Genomic DNA, 20,635 nt, shown 5'->3' with positions numbered 1-20,635 from the left:
TCTTCCTTCAACACGAGGGAAGAGATCAAGGATCCAGGATTATCAGAAGATCTAAGTGAGTATGGGTTTGAAGGTGTTGTAGTAATAGCAAGGGCAAGTTGTTTTGCTGCAATGATGGTGACGACATCTTCTCCCAATATAGATTATAGAAGTTTTAATTGTTTGTAGAGTATATAATAGCAGTGGTCACGAGGTATGTAATGACAGTTATGAAGAAGAAGAAAACAAATTAGGTCAGAATCGTATGCTCTAATACCATGAAACAGAATTGCATATAATATAAAGTATGTTTATTTCATCGAAGAAGGTTAATATACATAGAAGTTTTGTATTCTTGATAGGATCATATCTAGGAGTATATTCCACAATCTATGAGCTAAAAAAAAGTCATGAACTGTTCTATCAAGTTTTGTTCCTTCCAAAGAGGATATCTTGTAGCCTGAGTGACTAATACCTTTAACTTTGAGGAGGTGACATGAATGGTGAAAGAAAGCTAGAAAATCAAAGTTTGCTAGTCTATATATTAAAAAATGTTAAAGTGAAATTTTTTAGAAGTAATGGAGAAAGTGTTTAAGTATTAAGAGAGAAAGTTTTAGGAAACATAACTTTTATTGCTTTGATTTTAACTTGAAGAAAACTTCAAAACAACTACACAAATAAAAGAGGAGTGAGGTATTTATAGCTTTCAAACTACCAAATATCTCAAATATTTTAATCCTAGAAAGTTATCTAGATTATTCTTATAAAATTATCTAGATTTTCTATGTTTAAGGAGGTGGAAGATGATTCTAGAAAATCTCTACATTTTGTTAAGGAAGTGGAAATATTGATATTTGTAGAGAAAACTTTAGAATTTAGATTTGGTCCATCAAATTATTGGATAATTGATCCAATTAATTAAAAATCATTCAAAATCAAGTTTAACTTTCAACATGTCCTCTTAAATTTTATTTTATTACAACAACCAAACTCCTCATCTTGATAGTCTTCTCGTTCAAGAGGCTTAGTGAAAATATGGGCTACTTGATCATGTCTCTTCACATACTCCAATTTCTTGCACATCTTTCTTGTTAACACACTCTCTAATGTAATAATAACATGTGTCAATGTGCTTACTTTGATCATGGAAGGTGGGGTTCTTTGCCAAAGTTATTGGTCACTTCTTCTCCACATAGATTTTTGTTGGTTCATCTTGTGGCAAACTTAACATGGCACACACATGAAGTGGATAGAGTAACAAAATTTGGTTACTTCTTCGACATCATGTGAAAGCCGATCTCCAATGTAGAACAGGAAGCCACTTGTACTTTTATGGTGATCGACGCCTCCAATCCAATCGCTACCGCTATATCCAACAAGCTTGTAATCATTAGAAGTACAATAGTGCAAGCAAAGGTTTATGGTACTTTTGATATAGTAAAGAATCCTCTTTGCCGCCTTGAAATGAGCTCATGTTGGCTCCATGTAACGTTTAAAAAATCCGTCCGCATATAAAATATTGGGCCTCGTACATGTTAAGTATCTCAAGCTTCCAACCAAGCTTTTAAAGGTTGTTGGATCCACGCATTATCCTTCTTCGTTCTTGGATAATTTTATTCCGCATTCTATTGGTGTGCTCACCGGATTTGAGTCATCCATTTTAAACTTTTTAAGTACCTCCTTAGCATAGCCTTCTTGAGATGGAGATTCCATTATCTTCTTTTTTTTACTTCAATTCCAAACTAGTAAGACATCAATCCAATATCCGTATCTCATACTCATCTCTTTCTTGAATTCTTCGAACATGCTTTAGTTATTAATAGTGATATCAAGTCATCTACATATAAGCATGCGATAAATTTATCATATTTTGGAATTTGGTATAGAATGCATGCTCATATGAACACTTTATGTAGTATTTTCCTTGAAGTACTTCTCAATTTGAGTATTTCAAGCTCTTGAAACTTATTTGATAAAGCGCCTTCGTTGGCCTCAAGACTTTGTCTTCATCTCCTTTGAATATGTTGCCTTGTGGTTGTTCAATGTAAACTTCTTCTTCAAGGTCTCCATTTAATAAAGGCGACTTGACATCATCTGATGTATCTACCACTTGTTTTGATACGCTTATGAAATATTAGTCTAATCGTTTCAAGAAGAACAGCGTTAGCAAATACCTCGTCATAATCGATTTCAACTCTTTGGCTATAAACTTTTTGCCAACAATCATGTTTTGTTTTGCTTCACTTCTTTTTTAGAATTTTCTTTTGCTTTGTACATCCACTTTAAGCCGATTGCCTTGTGCCCATGGAGAAGTGAACTTAACTTCATCTAGATTTAGAAAGGTATTATATATATATAATATGTACACATTATAGGATAAGTTTAACTGCAATTAATAATTTTGTTATCTTTGTTCACGTAGAGGCACAAATTTACAACAACAAAAAAAAAAAAAACTCAATTAATCAATATTATTTTTCTCAATTTTAAAACTACATATATTAAACGGGACAAATAGATAGCATTTTTCTTAGATTTTTTCCAAACCCAAAATAATTAGAAGCAAACAATAACACTTCAAACGAGCAAAATACCAAAACACAAAAGACTATATAGATTTTACAGTTTTAGTATTTACTAATAATAAAAATATCAAAACGTTATTAAATTATTATTTCAATTTTTGTATTCTTTTTCTTATGTGTATTTTATACAATTTATGTTCCTAAGAATGATGTTTTGGATTTTTCTTACAAAATTAAGATTTTTTTTTTTAGTTTTCTATTAATTTTTTGTTAATTGAATAATAAAAATAAGAATAATATTGATCTAAAATATTAATATTTGTGAAAAAAAATAAAACTCAAAATATCAAACTTCATTAAAACAGAGAATATTATTTTTAATTATTCTTATGTTGCTTACCGATTTTTATTTATGCTAAAACAGTTATAGTGCTGTATACAATCAAACAGAATAATAATTTAGGGTTATATTAATTCCTATGCTTAGAAGATTGGTAAATTAAGGAACTATGCATAAAAACTCAGAAATAAAATCTCACTCCTCTGCGACAAACGATTCTGCCGAAATTACCCCTACCAAATCAAAATAGCGTAGCCTCTGATAACACTTTAGAGAGTAAACGCGGCTACATTTAATGCCCAAGATATAACCGAAGATTTTCTCAGCTAACCTTGGAAACAAAAAATATATTCATCATCATGTCGGATATTTATGGGGTTGCGAGATATCACTTATACACGTTGGTGTATTTATTAGCAGTATACTCTCTTCCTTGCATCAAAAAAAAAACTATCAGACTAAAGACCTTAGTCTCCGACAAAATTAATGCGAAAGGAGCTAAACACCCAGAGAATTCGAGACTGAAAGGTAAAAGTAAAATCTCTGAGTCATACGTATATTATTGTTAAGTTCCGTAAGAGTGATTTTTACTTTAGGGTTTCATATAAATTGAAACAAACGGATACTAACAAGTTTGTTACTGCGGATATTGGCCAAGCAGGTGTAAATGGAGTTCGTGGTCAGACTAGTACCTGGGGAATGGAAAAAAGATGAGAACGGCTATTTCGAACACGTTTTGCATGCCGATGGATTTGCGTTAGGAGTCCGATTGCGAGAGCAGGATGGGTTTGCGAAAGTTGTTATGGCGAAAAGGAAAAGTTAGCGCTGGGTGCCGAAGACGATATCGAGTTAACATATCAATGGCCACAGTGGATGATGGATCCTGACTGGAGACGCGCTAACCCGATCGATATATTGGACGATGAGGATATGACACTGTTTATGGCAATACGGGCAGATCTAGATGAAGTGCATCTACGGGTGAAGATACTACGAGAAGGGAATGGTCGAAACGTTAATAGTTATCGGAGTAACCTGGATATAGGCGGTCTTACTTCGGAAGAAATTTTGGATAAGTACTGGAATAGCGCGGAAACAAAGCTGTTTGGGGTACCGCGTTAACAAGAATGTTGCTACGGAACATATCAGGTGAAAACCAAAACCTATGTTGTTTGCTATATTGTAGTAAATTTATCTGTTAATATATAAATTGGATAACTTTGCTTATATCAGGGTTGATTTACAGATCATATACTTAGTCCGATAACTTATTTATTTGGTATCATATATCTTATCTAGGTGACGGTGATGGACTGGCAGCCATGGGACTGGCAGCCATGGGAAAGGACAACAGCATGGGCGTACAGAAGGGCAATGACCAACGAAACGCTTATGGGGGGTTTATCATAAGAGACAACGTCGAGATTACAGCTGGGACAAGCGGTGTGCCACTAATAGACACACAACCAGACTCCATTCCAATCTCTAAAGGAAAAGAGAAAGTTACTGATGATGATGAGAGAGAACGAGATCGTTTGTTTGAGATGTGGCGAACTCAACAACAGGAAGAAATATGGCGAGAGATGTGTGCAACACAAATGACCCTAGGAGCAACTCAAATTGACGCAACAAACGTGGGCGACACTGGTAAAACTGCTAGAGCTCTTAACTTCGGAAGTGGCGGGCACGGAAGTGGCGGACATTTCCAAGGGCAATCCACGTTAGGACTTGCAACTCACTCTAGCAAGAGCATAAACACAAGAAGTTTGCACCCAAGTGGTGGCACTGTCATCAAGCAATTCAACCTTTGGAACGCCAACCTCGCTTTCCACAAGCGTATCTTTCTCTAGCGATGACCTAATGGACGTCACTGACTCATCCAACAACAACAGCTAATCACGCATAGGTTGGTTATCTGATATTTAATATGTTATCGTCAACACTAACATAATACTATTACCATTCGTTTACGGTTTCTGACTTTTGACTGTAGGTGGCGAAACACTGTCACACTTTTATTCTGAACCTGATGGCCCACTCATTATGGCCCCACAACCCGTCGGAATAACGGAGAAAGGAAAAGGTATCATGATAGGCGAAGGAATAACCACTAAGGAGATAGGTACGGGTTCAGCCAATACAAGAGTATCGGAGGTAATGAGGAATGAGTTGATGGTGAAAGATACACCGGTTCCGACGGTGTTGTACGATAGAGATGCCCCACCATATTTTGACGACCCAGGGGAAGAAGGTAAAGCATACCTATATAGCAATTTTGATATAAAAAAAACTATTTAGCCCTGTATTATATATAGCTAATTATGTTCGATAGGTAATTGTTTAACTCGATAACTAAACATCTTCGCTAAAAGTATTAACAGCTATGTTTTCTCTTCCTCGCAGATGCTCTTATCGTCCCCTAAAAGATGCTGATTATGAGGGAGATGATATCTACATTGGTCGGATTTTTAAAAGCAAAGAGGACTGCGCAACGAAACTAGGAATCCAAGCAATTCACCGGAAGTTCCATTTCATCTACACGAAATCAGGACCGAACGTCGTGGCGGCTGTCTGCGTCAGCAACACATGTCCATGGTGGGTTTATGCTACTAAGCTGCCAGATAGCGACCGGTTCGAGGTCAGGAGCACCACCCAAACTCATACATGTAGCGTGGATGCAAGAGGAGACTTCCACAAGCATGCGTCGACGACAGTTATTGGCAAGTTGATGCGTACTAAGTATATTGGAGTAGGCCGGGGGCCTCGCGCCAATGAGCTGAGAAGAATGCTACGCCAAGAGTTAAGCCTCAACGTTTCCTATTGGAAATCATGGCGGGCACGGGAAATTGCCATGGACAATGCTTTAGGGTCTGCCATGGGAAGTTACGCCCTAATCCAACCTTACTTCAAGCGTCTTTTAGAGACATGATGCATGTGTTCAAGGGTATGCTTACATGAGGAAAGTCATTGTAATTGATGGGACTCACTTACGAGGACGATATGGCGGATACTTAGTTGCAGCTAGTGCACAAGACGCAAATTTCCAGGTCTTCCCCATTGCATTTCGGATAGTAAACAGCGAAAACGATGAGGCGTGGACATGGTTCATGACTAAGTTGACAGAAGCGATACCAGATGATCCGGAGTTGGTGTTTGTGTCTGATAGACACAACTCAGTTTACGCCAGCATCCGTAAGGTAACATGGTAACACATAATGTATCTCATACTAATTAAGTTAGTCACTAATATACCATGTTTTCTAAAAAATCACATCCTGCCTAAATATTATGCAGGTTTACCCCATGTCATCTCATGCTGCTTGCGTCGTACATCTGAAAAGGAACATTGAGGCGTCCTTTAAATATGAACAGCTAGGTACTTTGGTATCCAGTGCAGCTAGAGCTTATCGACTAACTGACTTCAATAGGATATTTGCTGAAGTTCGAGCTAAGCATGGACCGTGCGCAGACTACTTGGAAGGTATCGGGTTCGAGCATTGGACAAGGTCCCTATTTGTTGGGAATAGGTATAACGTCATGACAAGTAATATTGCGGAGTCGCTAAACAATGTGTTAACGCTCGAGATTACCCGGTAATTCTATATTAGAGTCAATTCGCACTACACTCGTAACATGGTTTGCGCTTAGGAGGCAAGCTGCCAGAACTGAGGATAATATCTTACCGCCTAAGGTGCACGATATGGTGATCGAGAATTACGAGAAAGGAGCTGGATGTGTTGTGCTAAAGATTGGGGATGGGCTATATGAGGTTATAGAAAAGAGAGGCTCAGCATTTGCAGTTAACCTATGGGAGAGAACGTGTACAGGGAGTTCCAGCTCCTAACTATCCCCTGCTCACATGCCATATCGGCGGCTATAGAAGAAGGGCTCCGCATGAACACGATGGTTAGAGTCCATCACACGACACCCCAGCTTAGATTTTCATACCAAGCACTCATAATGCTGGTACCCGACACAGAAACGCTGACTCCTTCACCAAATGATGTAGGTGGTGGAAAATTAGCTCCACCGTATGTGCGCCGACCGCCTGGGCGACCAAGGAAACGGAGATTATTCTCAAAAGGAGAATTCAAGGTAAAATATTTGACATCAAAGCTAATAAAATATTTATATGGTAATATTATTAGGATGTAACCTTCGCTTCCATTTGTAGCGAGCATCAAGAAAAAGATGCTCACGATGCAAGTCATTGGGACATAACAGGCCAACCTGCAATGGACCAATATCGGTATGTCAAATATTATCTGTTAATGACTATATTATGAAATATTTATATTATCTGTTTTGAGTGCAGGGACCGTAGAAAATATGGTTCAAGGACGTTTTTTGGCGCGGAAAGTGATGGATGCTGCCATGATTAACAAGAAATGCCCTGGAGATGTGTATAAATAAGGAACCTTAAGCGATCAGAAATTTTAAATGTGTATACGTATGGCTACTGATCGCTAAATGTAATATTATCGAACCCATCCACTTTTCAAGTAGAAATGTTAAATTATAATATCATATTTTATCGATCCAAACAGATATTCTGATAAACAAAGTAGTAGCCCCTAATTCCTAGATATTCGATGACTCAATGCTAAATAGTTATGATATGCGGTTAAACACTAAGTTATTAGGAAAAGAAATTGACATTGGGGTTAAACATAAGGATAACCTAATCTTCAAATACATAGTAAGATAAAACAATAATAGCATAGTTATCTGCTATTGGTGTTTACACGAAAATCTAATATTTAAATACAATTCAGAACACCCGAATATATGATAAACATAATAGACTAGTTATCCGCTAATATTGTTAGGAACGTACGAATTGCAAAAAGATAAATTTTATAAAATAGGAACATAAACAGATAATTTGATAGATCCTGTTAACCTGGTTAATCTCTATATTTTCTAACAAGATAAACAGTATAAGCGATCAAGATGCTAATATTGTTACCTCAATATGATGTTTATGATGCCAACTAAATAAATAGTTAGGATATACCTAACAAGCTGAACAGTTATCCATATTAGTCGTGAAAGCAGAATGGCTTGTCAGCGACGATCCATTACAAACGATATATATGCTAATATTGTTAATTTGATAAGATTGTTACGTTGACAGCTAAATTAATAGTTAGCCTAAGCATGGCCCAGCTGCCGTTAGTTTTAGGATATTCTTTTACCCGCTACGATCGTTACCAGATAAACTCATGCCAACTCCATCTTTCCGTACACGCCTAATAAAATAGAGCAAATTGGCGTCTCAGCGACGATCCATTACAAATGATATATATGCTAATATTGTTAATTTGCTAAGATTCTTAGGTTGACAGCTAAATTAATAGTTATCCAGTTTAGTCGTGAAAGCAGAATGGCTTGTCAGCGACCATCCATTACAAACGATATATATGCTAATATTGTTAATTTGATAAGATTGTTACGTTGACAGCTAAACTAATAGTTAGACTAAGAATGGCCCAGCTGCCGTTAATTTTAGGATATTATTTTATCCGCTACAATCGTTACCAGATAAAACTCATGCCAACTCCATCTTTCGTACACGCCTAATAAAATAGAGCAGAATGGCGTCTCAGCGACGATCCATTACAAACGATATATATGCTAATATTGTTAATTTGATAAGATTGTTAGGTTGACAGCTAAATTAATAGTTATCCAGCTTAGTCGTGAAAGCAGAATGGCTTGTCAGCAACCATCCATTACAAACGATATATATGCTAATATTGTTAATTTGATAAGATTGATACGTTGACAGCTAAATTAATAGACTAAGCATGGCCCAGCTGCCGTTAGTTTTAGGATATTCTTTTATCTGCTACGATCGTTACCAGATAAAACTCGTGACAACTCCCTCTTTCCGTACACTCCCAATAAAATATTTAAAAAATCATACTCAGCAACCGGTAATGAAATAAATCGTGATAATCTTGCTAATAGCCAGCTAAACTGTATCCACGTACAGTTGTTAGCAAGATAAACAATTGATAACCATACAAACATTTCAGAAACTATGATTACAAGACAAATGTAGCGAAAGCGTTCGGAGATTATCATAGTTAGTCCCAACAAAGAGTTTAAGATGCATGATTCGAGGCGAGAACATAAACACACATGTAAAAAATATTCGTTAACACAGCGGTTATCTAGTAACCGTCAGCTAGGATTAAAGCTGACACTAGCTTCTTCACTTCACTTTGTAGGCCGCCAACATCAAAATCCACACATTCAGGTACACCCCTGGTAGCATGCGTGTGTATGAGAAATATAGAGAATATGCATGTGTCAAGAGGCGAAGTTACCTGTGGAATGACAGAAGGGCGCTCTATAGTAAATGGATCCGGAAGAAATTGACTCATAAGAGGATTGAAGGCTGCTTGTTTGAAAAGATATGGTGTGAGACCCCGTCCCAGACGTCTCGGCGTCCGGCGACGTTGGACTCAAGTTCGCGCCTCTTCCTGGCCGAACCTCTTAATTTTTCGCGATTCAACATAGAATTGCCTTTACGAGGCTAAATTCTATAATCACTTTCTTATTACACAGCGGAAGTCTTTCTAACCTTGGTTTAGTTCTAACCAACTCTTGTACCGGTTTCATCGTCCTTGTCCCTTAGACTTAGATCGATCCTTTACTCGGTCAAGACATGCATAAGTTCGCTAACCATTCTAAGCCAAACAATCGCATATTCCTTTATCCTATTTTCACGGCCATTTACCAAACGTCTATCTTAACTAATAAACTAGATCGTTACATACCTTGGCCAATATGCGGATTTGATTCCTTAGCCCGTTTGTCGCCTTATTCCATTCGTTCAACGACTCGTATCCAGTCGTGAATTGATGAACCAATCCCTATCGTTACTTAGCCCTACAACCAACCAACCCCACTGGTCTAAGTACTACGATAGAGATTGGGGATCGTACGATTCGCTTGGTTCACGATGGCCGAATCAAGCTCTTGGTTCATTGGTCCATCCGTCTTCCAAACGTACGCCCCTTTGGTTCCATGGTGGACGATTGAGCCCTCGCCTTATCGAACCATCCATGTTTCCGATCCGGTCGTTTAATGCTATGACCGCCCATGGTTTACTAACCATTTAGCCATCCGGTCCATGGTGGTCGGTAAAGCTCTCAGCTTATCAATCCATCCATACGATCCGAACGATATTCTTTTCACACCTAAGGGTCTGTGGATTCATCCACCGGAGCATCGTAGGCTAGCCCATGAAATCCTTCTTCCGTCGGCCTTAGGTTCGCTCGCGGGTCCAACATCCGTTTTGTCCATCGGTTCCCACCGTGGACTTTCCTGTTGGTTATCCGTCGAGTCACCCTTTGGTCTTACCGATCTCCGATCGGTTTCACCATGGCTGAGGAGATAGATACATGAAGGCGGCCGCGATATTGATCCTATATGGTGAATCACGTTCCTTACCCATTCTTGGTGCTTTCTCCCTTTACCGGTAAGATTGCATCCATGGGCGACCCTTGGGTGTGTTCGGATGCACTTATCCTTGTGCTTCCTCGAACACTTTTCCCGATCCATCCCACCCGACGATCAGTCTGTCTAACCCGTTCCGTCTGACGATCGGCTTGTCCCACCCGATCCGTCCGATGATCGGTTTGTCCGGTCCAATCCGTCTGGCCGATCCGATCCGTCCGACGATCGGTCTGGCCGATCCGATCTGACAATCGGTCTACCAGATCCGATTAGTCTCTAAGACGAACGGTCTACCCTCTCCATCCTCTACACTCCATCGAACCGTTGGATTGGGAGGTAGCATGCGCATCAGTTCGGTCGAGTTATACTCTTCGAGCCGCATCCCCTTTCCGACCAACAACTTCGGGATGTGTTGGGACTCTTTTAAGAATGATTTGTGGTGTATGGATGTTGTTGTGAGATGATCCCAAAGGCCTTGGGCGTCCTCCCTTATATAGGGGGCGAATGGATGCTTCCTGAAGCATCACATCCGGTCCTTGCTTCTGAAAGGTCACATCCGTTCCTTGCATCCTTCTGAAAGGTCACATCCGTTCCTTGCATCCTTTGGGCGATACAACCGTTCGTTGGTACCCGCTCGACCTTATACCTTCTGGCCGAGACACCTCTTCACCCGTGAGCTACCATAGTCCACCAGCTCGAGTGTCAGCTGACCGAACCACCCAACTGGGTCAGTACTCGATCAGCTCACCGAGCTCAGTCGAGCTGTCGGTCAGCTCACCTAGCTGAGCTAGCTAGTCTTCCAGCTGGTTTAGCTCACATAGCTTAGCTAGCTAGTTCATCTAGCTTGTCCAGCTCACCTAGCTGGTTTAGCTTGAACTTTCTCGTTCTTACTACTTAGTATTTTGGTCCGTTCCTCGACCATGATCTAGTTTTCTCCTAAAACTAACCGGCCTCTTTATGAACGCGGGACGCGGTCGTTACATATGGCAGCATTACTGCGAGAGGCATAAGCTCATCATGAATGGCAGAATCCTTGCGGCGTTGGATATTCGAATCCAAAACAATGATTTTCCGGCATTTTAGAGCAACAGCTAAAGCAACCCAGTGTTTTTTGTCGAAGTTAAAAGGCTGATATATGTAATGAGCCTCCGTGAATAACTGCACACGGTCAGATTCGCCAACGCGGAGAGAATATCAATTAGAGGTAAAGGGAACTGGAACTCTGTTTTTGAGTTACATCAGGAAAACTTCGTGAAATGCCGGCAGAGCAATGAAACAAATTTCGAATCAAGAACTTCGAGACGAAGTTTTTCGCCGTCCACATCATCAGTACGCAACAGATGACGACTAAATCTTATGAGAGCATCCATTACCTGTGGGCACGAGTAAAACACGAAAAAATTAAGTAAATGAGAAAAACAATTTAAAATTAAATGCGCATATATATCGCAGACATAATACCTTGGAAGTCAGATTTTTCTTGCGGTCAATTAAGTCCAAAATGTCTTTATTAGATAGAGCAATCCCACCACAAATGCTAATAGAACTATAGAGAAAACAAGCTGAAAGATTACCCCTGGAAATAATTAAAAATAACAAAATATGTATTGACTAAACAATTAGAAAACAGGATAAAACAACCTTATCGCCTTGAGTTTCTTCAGTGAGTTTTGGAATCGCTCCTCAGGGTCGACGTTGACCTGATTAATAACAGGGGATGGATGCCCAACTAACAATTTCGTTTTCTTGTCGTACTGGAACCGACCATCTAACTTGCTAGAGAGAGAGTACGGAGCCTTTTACTTCTTCTTCCACGCATACCCTCGACATTATCAACATTTCCATAATTCTGTTTGCCAAGTAGTTAAAATGTAAAATATAAAAACAGAGCTCCATGAGCTAAAGTAAAAAAAAAAAATTTAAATGCCTGGAGGGGGGCCATCGCTTTTTTAGAAGGGGGTGGAGTTGTGAAATCCTGAAATGGAAAACATTAATAAAAAAAACTAATCGATCACCAAAGAATTAACAGCGCAACCACTACGAAATACCTCATCTGAATCCTGCGCAAACCAACCACGGCGCATGGACGAACGATTACAAATTGAAAATTTACATGAGAGAAATTTAACTCAGTAACAATATGATTAGCAGACAAGAAAAAAAAAAAAAAAAAACCTGGCGGGGAGATGAAACAGCAGAAGGGGCACCCCTGCCAAAAGCCTATTAAAACCAAAACAAGAGCAAAAGTTATCGAATTGGCAACGAATGATGAATTAGTTATATCTGATACTAATAATGTTATCAAACTAACCGGGACAGTGGTTACTGGCAGATCGCCCGACACACCATCATGGATAGGGACCTAATTAGAGTTTTGTATAAGACAAGATGAACACATCCGAGATAAAAGATGGTCCGCTTGAAAACTATTATGGACATTCTTAATAACCACTAATTAAACTTCACTCCAAAAGACAACGACAAAGATTGTATTGGAGACAAAGGGTAGTCATATCAAAACAATGTAATAATTGATTGACTTTAATAGTATAGTTAGTGCGATAAAGTTTTTTTTTTAGGCCAATCAGTTAGTACGATAAACTTATTACTTAATTTAGGCCGGTTAGTGTGAAGAGATCAATAATCAATATTTTATTTTAGTCTTCAAAAGATATTAGGACTAATATTTTAAAGAACAAAAAAAAAAGGTTGAAAACAAACTAAAAAACCCGATGGTAATTTAGGACCTAATAAGTTATCACGCCAAACATTTATCCTTACAGAAAGAGAAGTTGATTTGGAAACAAGTTCTAAAGACAAGATATCAAATATTGATGGTAATTTAGCTGCTAACCACTATATCTGGTAACTCCGCAGACGTCTCGTTGCTAACATAATCGACGCCAACCATAGGGACACCCTACATAACAAAAATTCAATAGAATGAGGTCAAATATACAAAAAAAAATTTGAAAACTAGTCAACCTGACTAGGATAATATAAAGGGATCTAATCCCTAGCTTTCTTTGCATTCATTATCCAAGGGGTCCACATCGTGTGCTGCCTGCTAGGAGCACTGAAACTAGAACAAGAAACAGTTAACAACTAAGTTATATCAATAAGATGACAATTATTCCGCTAACGAATAACTGCTAACCTCTTCATTATCAACCAAATGATTAGGAGATGAAACTGCTAGATTGGCTGGTGTATTCTCAGGCCGCTTAAATTAAAAAAGAAAAAAGATTATTTGAAACTACCAATATGGAGAATCTGGCTAGGAAAAATAGATACAATACCTCGCTAACCTCTACTTCATTTGCCAAGGTATCCACATTGGTTGTTGTCTGCTGAGAACACTGGACCTGGAATTATCATTTTGAAAGGCACTTAAAATTATACTCCAAACATGTAACGGTAACACAACTAACTTACTACGATAAAAGTATAATGATTTTGATAATATGGATAACAGCTAACCTCCTCATTATCGCCCGAAAGTTTGGGAGAAGTGACTGCTCCAGTTACAGAGCTAATATTAGGCCACTTTAAATAAATAAAAAACAAAAAGTTACAAACAACGCTAACACAACGATGACAAAACTCACCAGATCTGGAGGAGAAAAAAATAGAAACCAATATTTGATTAATAATCTAACCTCGTTAACATCCGCTTCCACATTAACATCCCGTCTAGGGGAGAGGTCGTCCTTGACGGTGTCGCCGTTAGAGACCTACCGACAATTACAACAATTACAAAAAATCGTGACAAATGGAGAAAAAATTTGACACATTATGATATTTGTTAACCCATAATCAAACTATCTGCTAACCTGTGCGTTAACCAATCGATAAATTGTTATCACCCTAACAATCCAATTACAGAAATTATTTGTTAACACGAAAAAAACGCAGAAAGGTATATTAGTGACACATGTATACGAGTTGTATCAACTTGTTTAAACTAAACTAATCAGGATACAATGTTGAATCAGTATGATAATTGTTATCCCATAATCAAAATATATGCTAACCTCGGTGTTATCTTCGGAGACAGCCTGTGGTGGTGGAATAGCATCGGACGCTACATTGTTATCACCCTAACAAATCCATTACCGAAATTATTTGTTAACCCGAAACAAAACATGTAGTCCTTGACAACTAACTTACAGGAATAAGAATACTATGATGGTTAGCTACGCTGAGCCGTATTTTTCGGAAATATATCACTTGGGAATCATGGACACCGTCGCCCAAAGATCGAATATCTTCATCCATAGGAATAACTTCTTCAGGCTACACCGCGACAGAAAAGAAGGAAATAAGGAAAAAATTAATCAACCAGCAGGAACCTTAACAGATTAGAGAACGAGATATTACCTCCGCCTCCTTGTAACCAGCACTACTTGAGACCTTATAATTATAGAAAGATAAAATTTCATCCACACTTACCTCAATATTAGAAGTTCTTTCAGGGCAATGAGAACGTGAATAGGTTCGGAGAGAATTAAAACCAAATTCATCATTAGTTGCATTAGACCCCAAATCACTAGTATTTGATGCACCAACATTACCAGCAGGAGCAGTCTCTTTCGGGTGATTTACCCCACTGTCAGAATCCTTCGAGTGATCACCTTCAATTATAGTGTTTTTCGTAAACCAATCAGTCACCGCCGAAATGATTGTTTTTCGAATGAGCTTCAAGCTTCGCATCCAGCATACGGGAAATAGCGTCCATAGAAACAGCCTCAGAACTCCCAACCTCCTCAGGTTTGTCTCTTTGAGGTTTGGACCAAACCCCACCATGGTTCTTAGATGTTTTGGCTGCTTTCCTATTCCGAGTAGCATTAGACTTAGGCCCACGCTTTTGCTTTTTAGATGCCAATTGGATCTGGGATGGGAAACATGCACCGTCAAACATGTCGTTCTTGAAAGGGACAGACTCTCGGGTGGCCACTTCAACATCGTCTTCGGCACCTTCAGACTCGGAATCAATAGGGTTGTCGATAACAAGACCATCTTGAATGGCTGGAGCGACTTGTAAAACGACCAATTACAAAGCATAACAAACCCTGAACAACAAAACACGTACTTGCCAATTGTTCGATTTCCCTCTCTTTTATCGACTTAATCATCATCTCAAACGTGTAACGCCCCCAAGGATAAGCAAGAAAGGCATCCACATCTTCAACCATTTCGGCGTGGGACTTAATAATCTTGGGATGGTGAGATGTAGGGACAAGAAACCCATCAACAATGGCTAAGCAAGCACATCTGATCCTCATACCATGATCTGAAACAACCCTCCTCCTCAAGGCCAAACAACTTACTGTAGAAAGGAATCGTCTTTCCCGCAGTGCCTTTTTTCTTCTTCATCTTCAAACTCGGATACCTACCGCAGGGCAATCCAGTGACGATCTTGAACTCCCTCAGAGAAAACCGAATAGGTGTACCCGCGAATAGTACCCAAATCTCGTTAGGCTTAGTCACCTCCAACTGCCTACCCAAAATAAAAATCCCAAAACTAGCAGACCAAGCAGGATTGTTGGGGAACTCCAACAGTCTAGCGAAAGGAGACCGAGAAAGGTATTGCCGTTCATCGTCATCGAGAGCGTTGAATATACCGCAGAGGGTTTTTATCTTCTGGTAAACATTAACCCTTTCACCACGAGGTTCTTCGCCGAGAGCTATTAACCGGGGAGGAAGTGGAATCGAAGCCATCGTCTACACAAAGTGAAAAACCCTAATAAGACACAGCGAGATAAAACAAATGAAGAAACAAAATCAAAGAGAGGAGACTAAAATCAATTACCCAAAACGAATGAAGAACCCTCTAATCGGAAGGAAATGATATCGATTGACAATCAACCCTGATAACACAAGAAAATTTTAAGACGAGGGTTATGTTCTTCTGCCTCAATCGCAATCTCTCTCCTTTATATAGTAATGAAAGCACACGAATGTTCGTTAGTAGGAGAGAAGAAAACATAAAAAAAAAAAAAAAAAACTCCCGAACGCAATATTCCACTACAATCTTAGAATCCTACAACATGCAATAATTCGCGTATACTTTACAACTGACAAAAACAATAACGTAAGGATACATGCGTAAAAAGTTATGTTAACAGTGTTAGGGTAACAATGGATTTTGAAAAGACCTAAATAACAAGTTTTCTATCCATATAGAATGATATTTCTCAATAATTTATAGTTTTAAAATGTGTAAATTTTAAACAGTCTCGCAAAGCAGGCATGTGAGGAAGGGACTAGTTTCTTCTGTTCATGTGTCTTACATAGAAATTAGAGAAAAAGCGGCCGCTCAATAATAGTTAATAATAATCACGTTTATGTTAGTTAATACCAAATGCACTTTTACCACGTTAAAGAATAAAACTTGTAAGTAGATCATAACATATGAAAATACATAGCTAATCAATACATATATGAATTATAACATGTAATTTTAGGCCCAAATATAGCATAAACATCATGGGCCAACAAACAATACATATATCAATCTCTTGAACAAGCATAATTCAAATAATAATGATAGCATAAATTCATTAAAACCCTCAAGAGTAGTAACTTATGCGTCTCTGTCCCTTTTACATTCAGCTGGCATAACCGGGAACCTAGTCCGGTCGGTACAGTAGTTGTAGATGGTCCACTTCATACGAACCCATTTGAGACGACGCCATTGTTCAGCGTCAAGGTCACGGAACTCTTTCTGATCCCACCACATGCGGCCTTGTGTGGCACAGTACTTGGCTTCCACAGAAGCTTGGCAACCATCTATGTGGAATCCTTTGTAAGATGCAACGAAAGGTGCATTGGCCCAATTGGTCTTCTCTAAACCGCCTCTCGTGGCCCAATCATCCGCGTTCCAAAGGCTTGAGTAAAGCTTCATTGGTTGGTTGAATGGGAAACGTACTCCTAGATCCTTAGCATTCTTGAACGTTCGGATTGGTATGTTGTCAACAAAGAATCTGATCAAAGAAAAATCAATTTTTAGTAAACCACACCGGTTTACAACACATGACTCTTAGAGTTTAGTTAAATTTTGAATACCCCACAATAAAGACTAATGAGTGAGTCACTTATGTTACCTATCCACGTAGTCTAGCTTATTTGAACATTTAGAAAATCTAAAAGCTGAAAAAGTCTACAACTTTTTGACTCAAGAGTCTCTGTCTAAGATAATCTTACAAGACCCCACTACTTTTGATAAGATCAAGATTTTTGGCCACCCCAAGGTTAAGAAAAATAATACTAATAATTTGAAACTGCACCGAATATGAAAAAAAAACAATAATTATCACTAGTAGGACCATGTTAATTCTGACAACTTTTCACTATATAATAATATACGAAAAAGTGTAATGTAAGTAAGTGTGAAGGATAGAATTATTCATACACGATCTGGTACATGTTCCAAAGGATTGAGTAAGTGTGATAAGCCTTAGAAGGATCAAACCAGAGATAGATTCGTTGTTCTCTGTTTCCCTTTCCTCCTGTGAATACATTTGTCTGTAATATAGCTGGTTGTCCTGTTCTGTTTCCAAGGAACTCAAAGTCTATCTCGTCATGCTCATTGTTGGTAGATGATAGCTTCACACAATTTATTTGTAATAAATATTGTTAATCATTTAAATTTGATCTAAGTATTATTAGTGACTAGTGAGAGAGACTTACATAGAAAGCTGTGACAACTCCGGCTGTGTCACCAGCTGGAAGCTTTATGTGCATACTAAAATGTCCAAACAAATATGACCCCTTTGATTGAAATCCTGTGCCTGTTTTTATACACATGTAACATAGTTAGTGAGTGAGTGTACCTAAGATCTTGGGGCCTAATGAAAGATAAAAGTAAGGTGTTTTATACATTTTTACAAAACAAATCCTAAATAAATTGATTTGTAAAATAATAGATATGACTAATGCTATTTACTTAATCTGTGAAATGAAATGTAGTTTTAAACTCAAGAAAATTTAGCCCTTAAAAATAATTATCACTAGTAGGACCATGTTAAATCTAAATATATTTTTACAAAACAAAGCCTAAATAAAATTTAAATATATTGAGTTGTAAAATAATAGAGATGATTAATGCTAATTACTTAATCTGTAAATGAAATGTAGTTTTAAACTCAAGAAAATTTAACCTTTAAAAATTAAGCTTTAGCCTATATACCAAATAAAAAATGGGAATATCAAAACTTGCATTGTGATCATTAGGCAGAGATTTGGTAATAGTAATTGTACCAGTGTATTTGTCGAGGATAAGCTGAAGTTCGGAACCGCCATTGAACTGTTTCTGGTGGTCAAAAGCCCAAGTTGGGACGTAGTTACGACCAAATGGTACATCAATGGCCTTGCGTGGAGGAATAGCCATTACCATTGTTGAAGAAACCATTAGAAAGAGAGCCATGAGAGCCCATGGAGATGAAGAAACAGTCATGGTTGTGTTTTAGAAAGAGATAGAGAGAAATGATGATGATGATGATGATGATGATGGTGAGAGAAGCTAAAGGGGTGTGGTTGGCTTTATATAAGGACGACTTGTTTCTTGGGAGGTTCTCTTTTTATTTACGATAATAATGTTTTAAAAATTCTAAATTTTTATTCAAGTTTCTCGGACCTTTCTATTATTTATTTTTGTTTTTAGTAGTTTTGTAACAATGGCTTACAACTGTAATATGGACATGATACGTACAGCTATACAGCTTTCACAATCAAACTCTTATTTGAATTTGAAGTATTATTTGGTAAAGAATGAGTATTAGTGATTCTAGTTTTGGTTAGAATTTTGTTACCCAATCTAAACAAGTAACCAATTCATTCAGTAGCAACCAAAAGCTTTTTGAATAATATTGTTGTTTTTAATTTTTCAATAGCGTGTTTTCATTTGTTCTGTGATTTCTGTATTTTCTGTCAAAAATTTAAAAATGATATGAATTTAACTTTTTACCAAAAAAAAAGTAACCAATTCATTAATAACATTTTACTTAGTTGCTTTGTAAATGTCAAAACATTAACTATTAGGAACTTGTAGTTTCATACTGTTTAGATAATTTTGTTTATTATCTAGATCGGATTAAGCAAGCATCTTGATCAAATTATATAATGAAAAATTAATACTAAGTGATCAACTTTCTTTTTTGCACAAACTTAATTATATTGCTCAAATGATGTTCTAACCATACAAACTTAGACATAGTTTTGCAATAAAATCAACCACAACATTAGATAACCGAGGAAAAAATTAGCACACAAAACTAGAAAAATAGTTGATATTTAATAGAATATCTTCCAAAATACTGTGAACTTCCCAAAAACATTTAAGTGATGAACTTATTGATAACGATAGCTAAAAATTGTTTTAAAAAAAAAAGTTTTGGTTTTCAAAATGGAAAACATTTCCAACATGTTATGGTATTCCAACTCTCTACTATCAAAATATTAGAAGATTACAAACCAGAAATGTAGAACTTTATCATACATAGAAGAAAAAAAAATGATATCTAAGCAAAATAATAGAAGTTCATTAAAAGGAAGGATTATTAAAAGTAATTGTCGGACACCACAAGGGTGGCTCCATGTGTCCTCTCTACTCTATGCGTTTACGATTATACATATATCATCATCTCTCTTCATTTATTTATGCGTTCATTTAATTATACCTGATTTCATTAATTATCTTTAATGTCGGAGCAAATTGTCACTTTTTTGTCCGTCCCCAGGTTCTCTCTCCGCCAATTATGGTCCAAGACTTTTTGACATACATACATTTTCTATATTTTTCTTTCTAAATAATTAAATCCAGAACATATTTTTAGGGTCCGACCTATGCAGGTTCTAACTATATTAAAATAAAAATTTAGTTTCTACTCCTATAAGTTTACTGTTTACAGAGATTCGTTGATTTTGCCCTATTTCGTCGATTTTTTTTTAAAATTATTATTTTTACTAAAATTTTATGGTTTACCACTTTTAATATTAAAAAATATACAAATTTTGGATTTGTTTGGTAAAAGTATATACTTTATACCAAATACTAAATTTTAAGAACAATTACAACTAACTAACCTAAATATGACGATAAAACACATATTAAATTATATTTTTGTAGGTTAAAAATGATAAAATCCACAAACTATTCAAAAAGAGGCAAAATCCACAAATGCCATCCAAAAAAATAGAAAATCCATAATTGATTCCTTTTAACATCAACCAATTAAAAATGAACTTAATTATTAATCTATTTCTTTTTAATAATATATTTTCTAAAATTTTAAAACAAATAAAAAAAATAGTAAAAGTT

General features: G+C 37.2%; 1 protein-coding gene and 3 pseudogenes across 5 annotated transcripts; 1 reads left to right on the top strand and 3 right to left on the bottom strand.

The window, feature by feature from the left end:
• Positions 1-948: 948 nt before the first annotated feature.
• On the bottom strand, positions 949-2,283 carry AT2G06875 (annotated as a pseudogene; the record flags this gene model as incomplete). The annotated part of the gene is made up of 1 exon: positions 949-2,283.
• Positions 2,284-3,203: 920 nt separating this feature from the next.
• Positions 3,204-6,688, top strand: AT2G06870 (annotated as a pseudogene; the record flags this gene model as incomplete). Its single annotated transcript has 1 exon — positions 3,204-6,688.
• A 3,257-nt stretch (positions 6,689-9,945) lies between these two features.
• AT2G06860 lies at positions 9,946-16,035 on the bottom strand (annotated as a pseudogene; the record flags this gene model as incomplete). The annotated part of the gene is made up of 21 exons: positions 9,946-10,063; positions 10,172-10,243; positions 10,309-10,570; positions 11,262-11,472; positions 11,610-11,687; positions 11,776-11,860; positions 11,956-12,090; positions 12,330-12,374; positions 12,490-12,534; positions 13,096-13,124; positions 13,169-13,234; positions 13,472-13,537; positions 13,623-13,679; positions 13,750-13,860; positions 13,923-14,048; positions 14,349-14,414; positions 14,485-14,610; positions 14,767-15,092; positions 15,118-15,351; positions 15,407-15,574; positions 15,645-16,035.
• A 612-nt stretch (positions 16,036-16,647) lies between these two features.
• XTH4 (xyloglucan endotransglucosylase/hydrolase 4) lies at positions 16,648-18,942 on the bottom strand. 2 transcript variants are annotated; one of them, NM_126666.4, is made up of 4 exons: positions 18,577-18,942; positions 18,007-18,107; positions 17,729-17,922; positions 16,648-17,300 (listed from the first exon to the last, which is right to left on the bottom strand). In NM_126666.4, exons 1-4 carry the CDS (start codon positions 18,770-18,772, stop codon positions 16,901-16,903), a joined length of 891 nt encoding a protein of 296 aa, NP_178708.1. In that variant the 5' UTR covers positions 18,773-18,942; the 3' UTR covers positions 16,648-16,900. The 2 variants fall into 2 exon arrangements, with proteins under 2 accessions (NP_178708.1, NP_001325140.1); NM_001335308.1 differs by having other exon boundaries at positions 16,651-17,300; positions 18,007-18,281; positions 18,450-18,878.
• Between the last annotated feature and the right edge of the window lie 1,693 nt (positions 18,943-20,635).

Source organism: Arabidopsis thaliana, chromosome 2 (assembly GCF_000001735.4).
Source record: "Arabidopsis thaliana chromosome 2, partial sequence".
NCBI lineage: Eukaryota > Viridiplantae > Streptophyta > Magnoliopsida > Brassicales > Brassicaceae > Arabidopsis > Arabidopsis thaliana.
The sequence above is the reverse complement of the archived record's forward strand: the minus strand, read 5'-3'. Positions and strand labels throughout refer to the sequence as shown.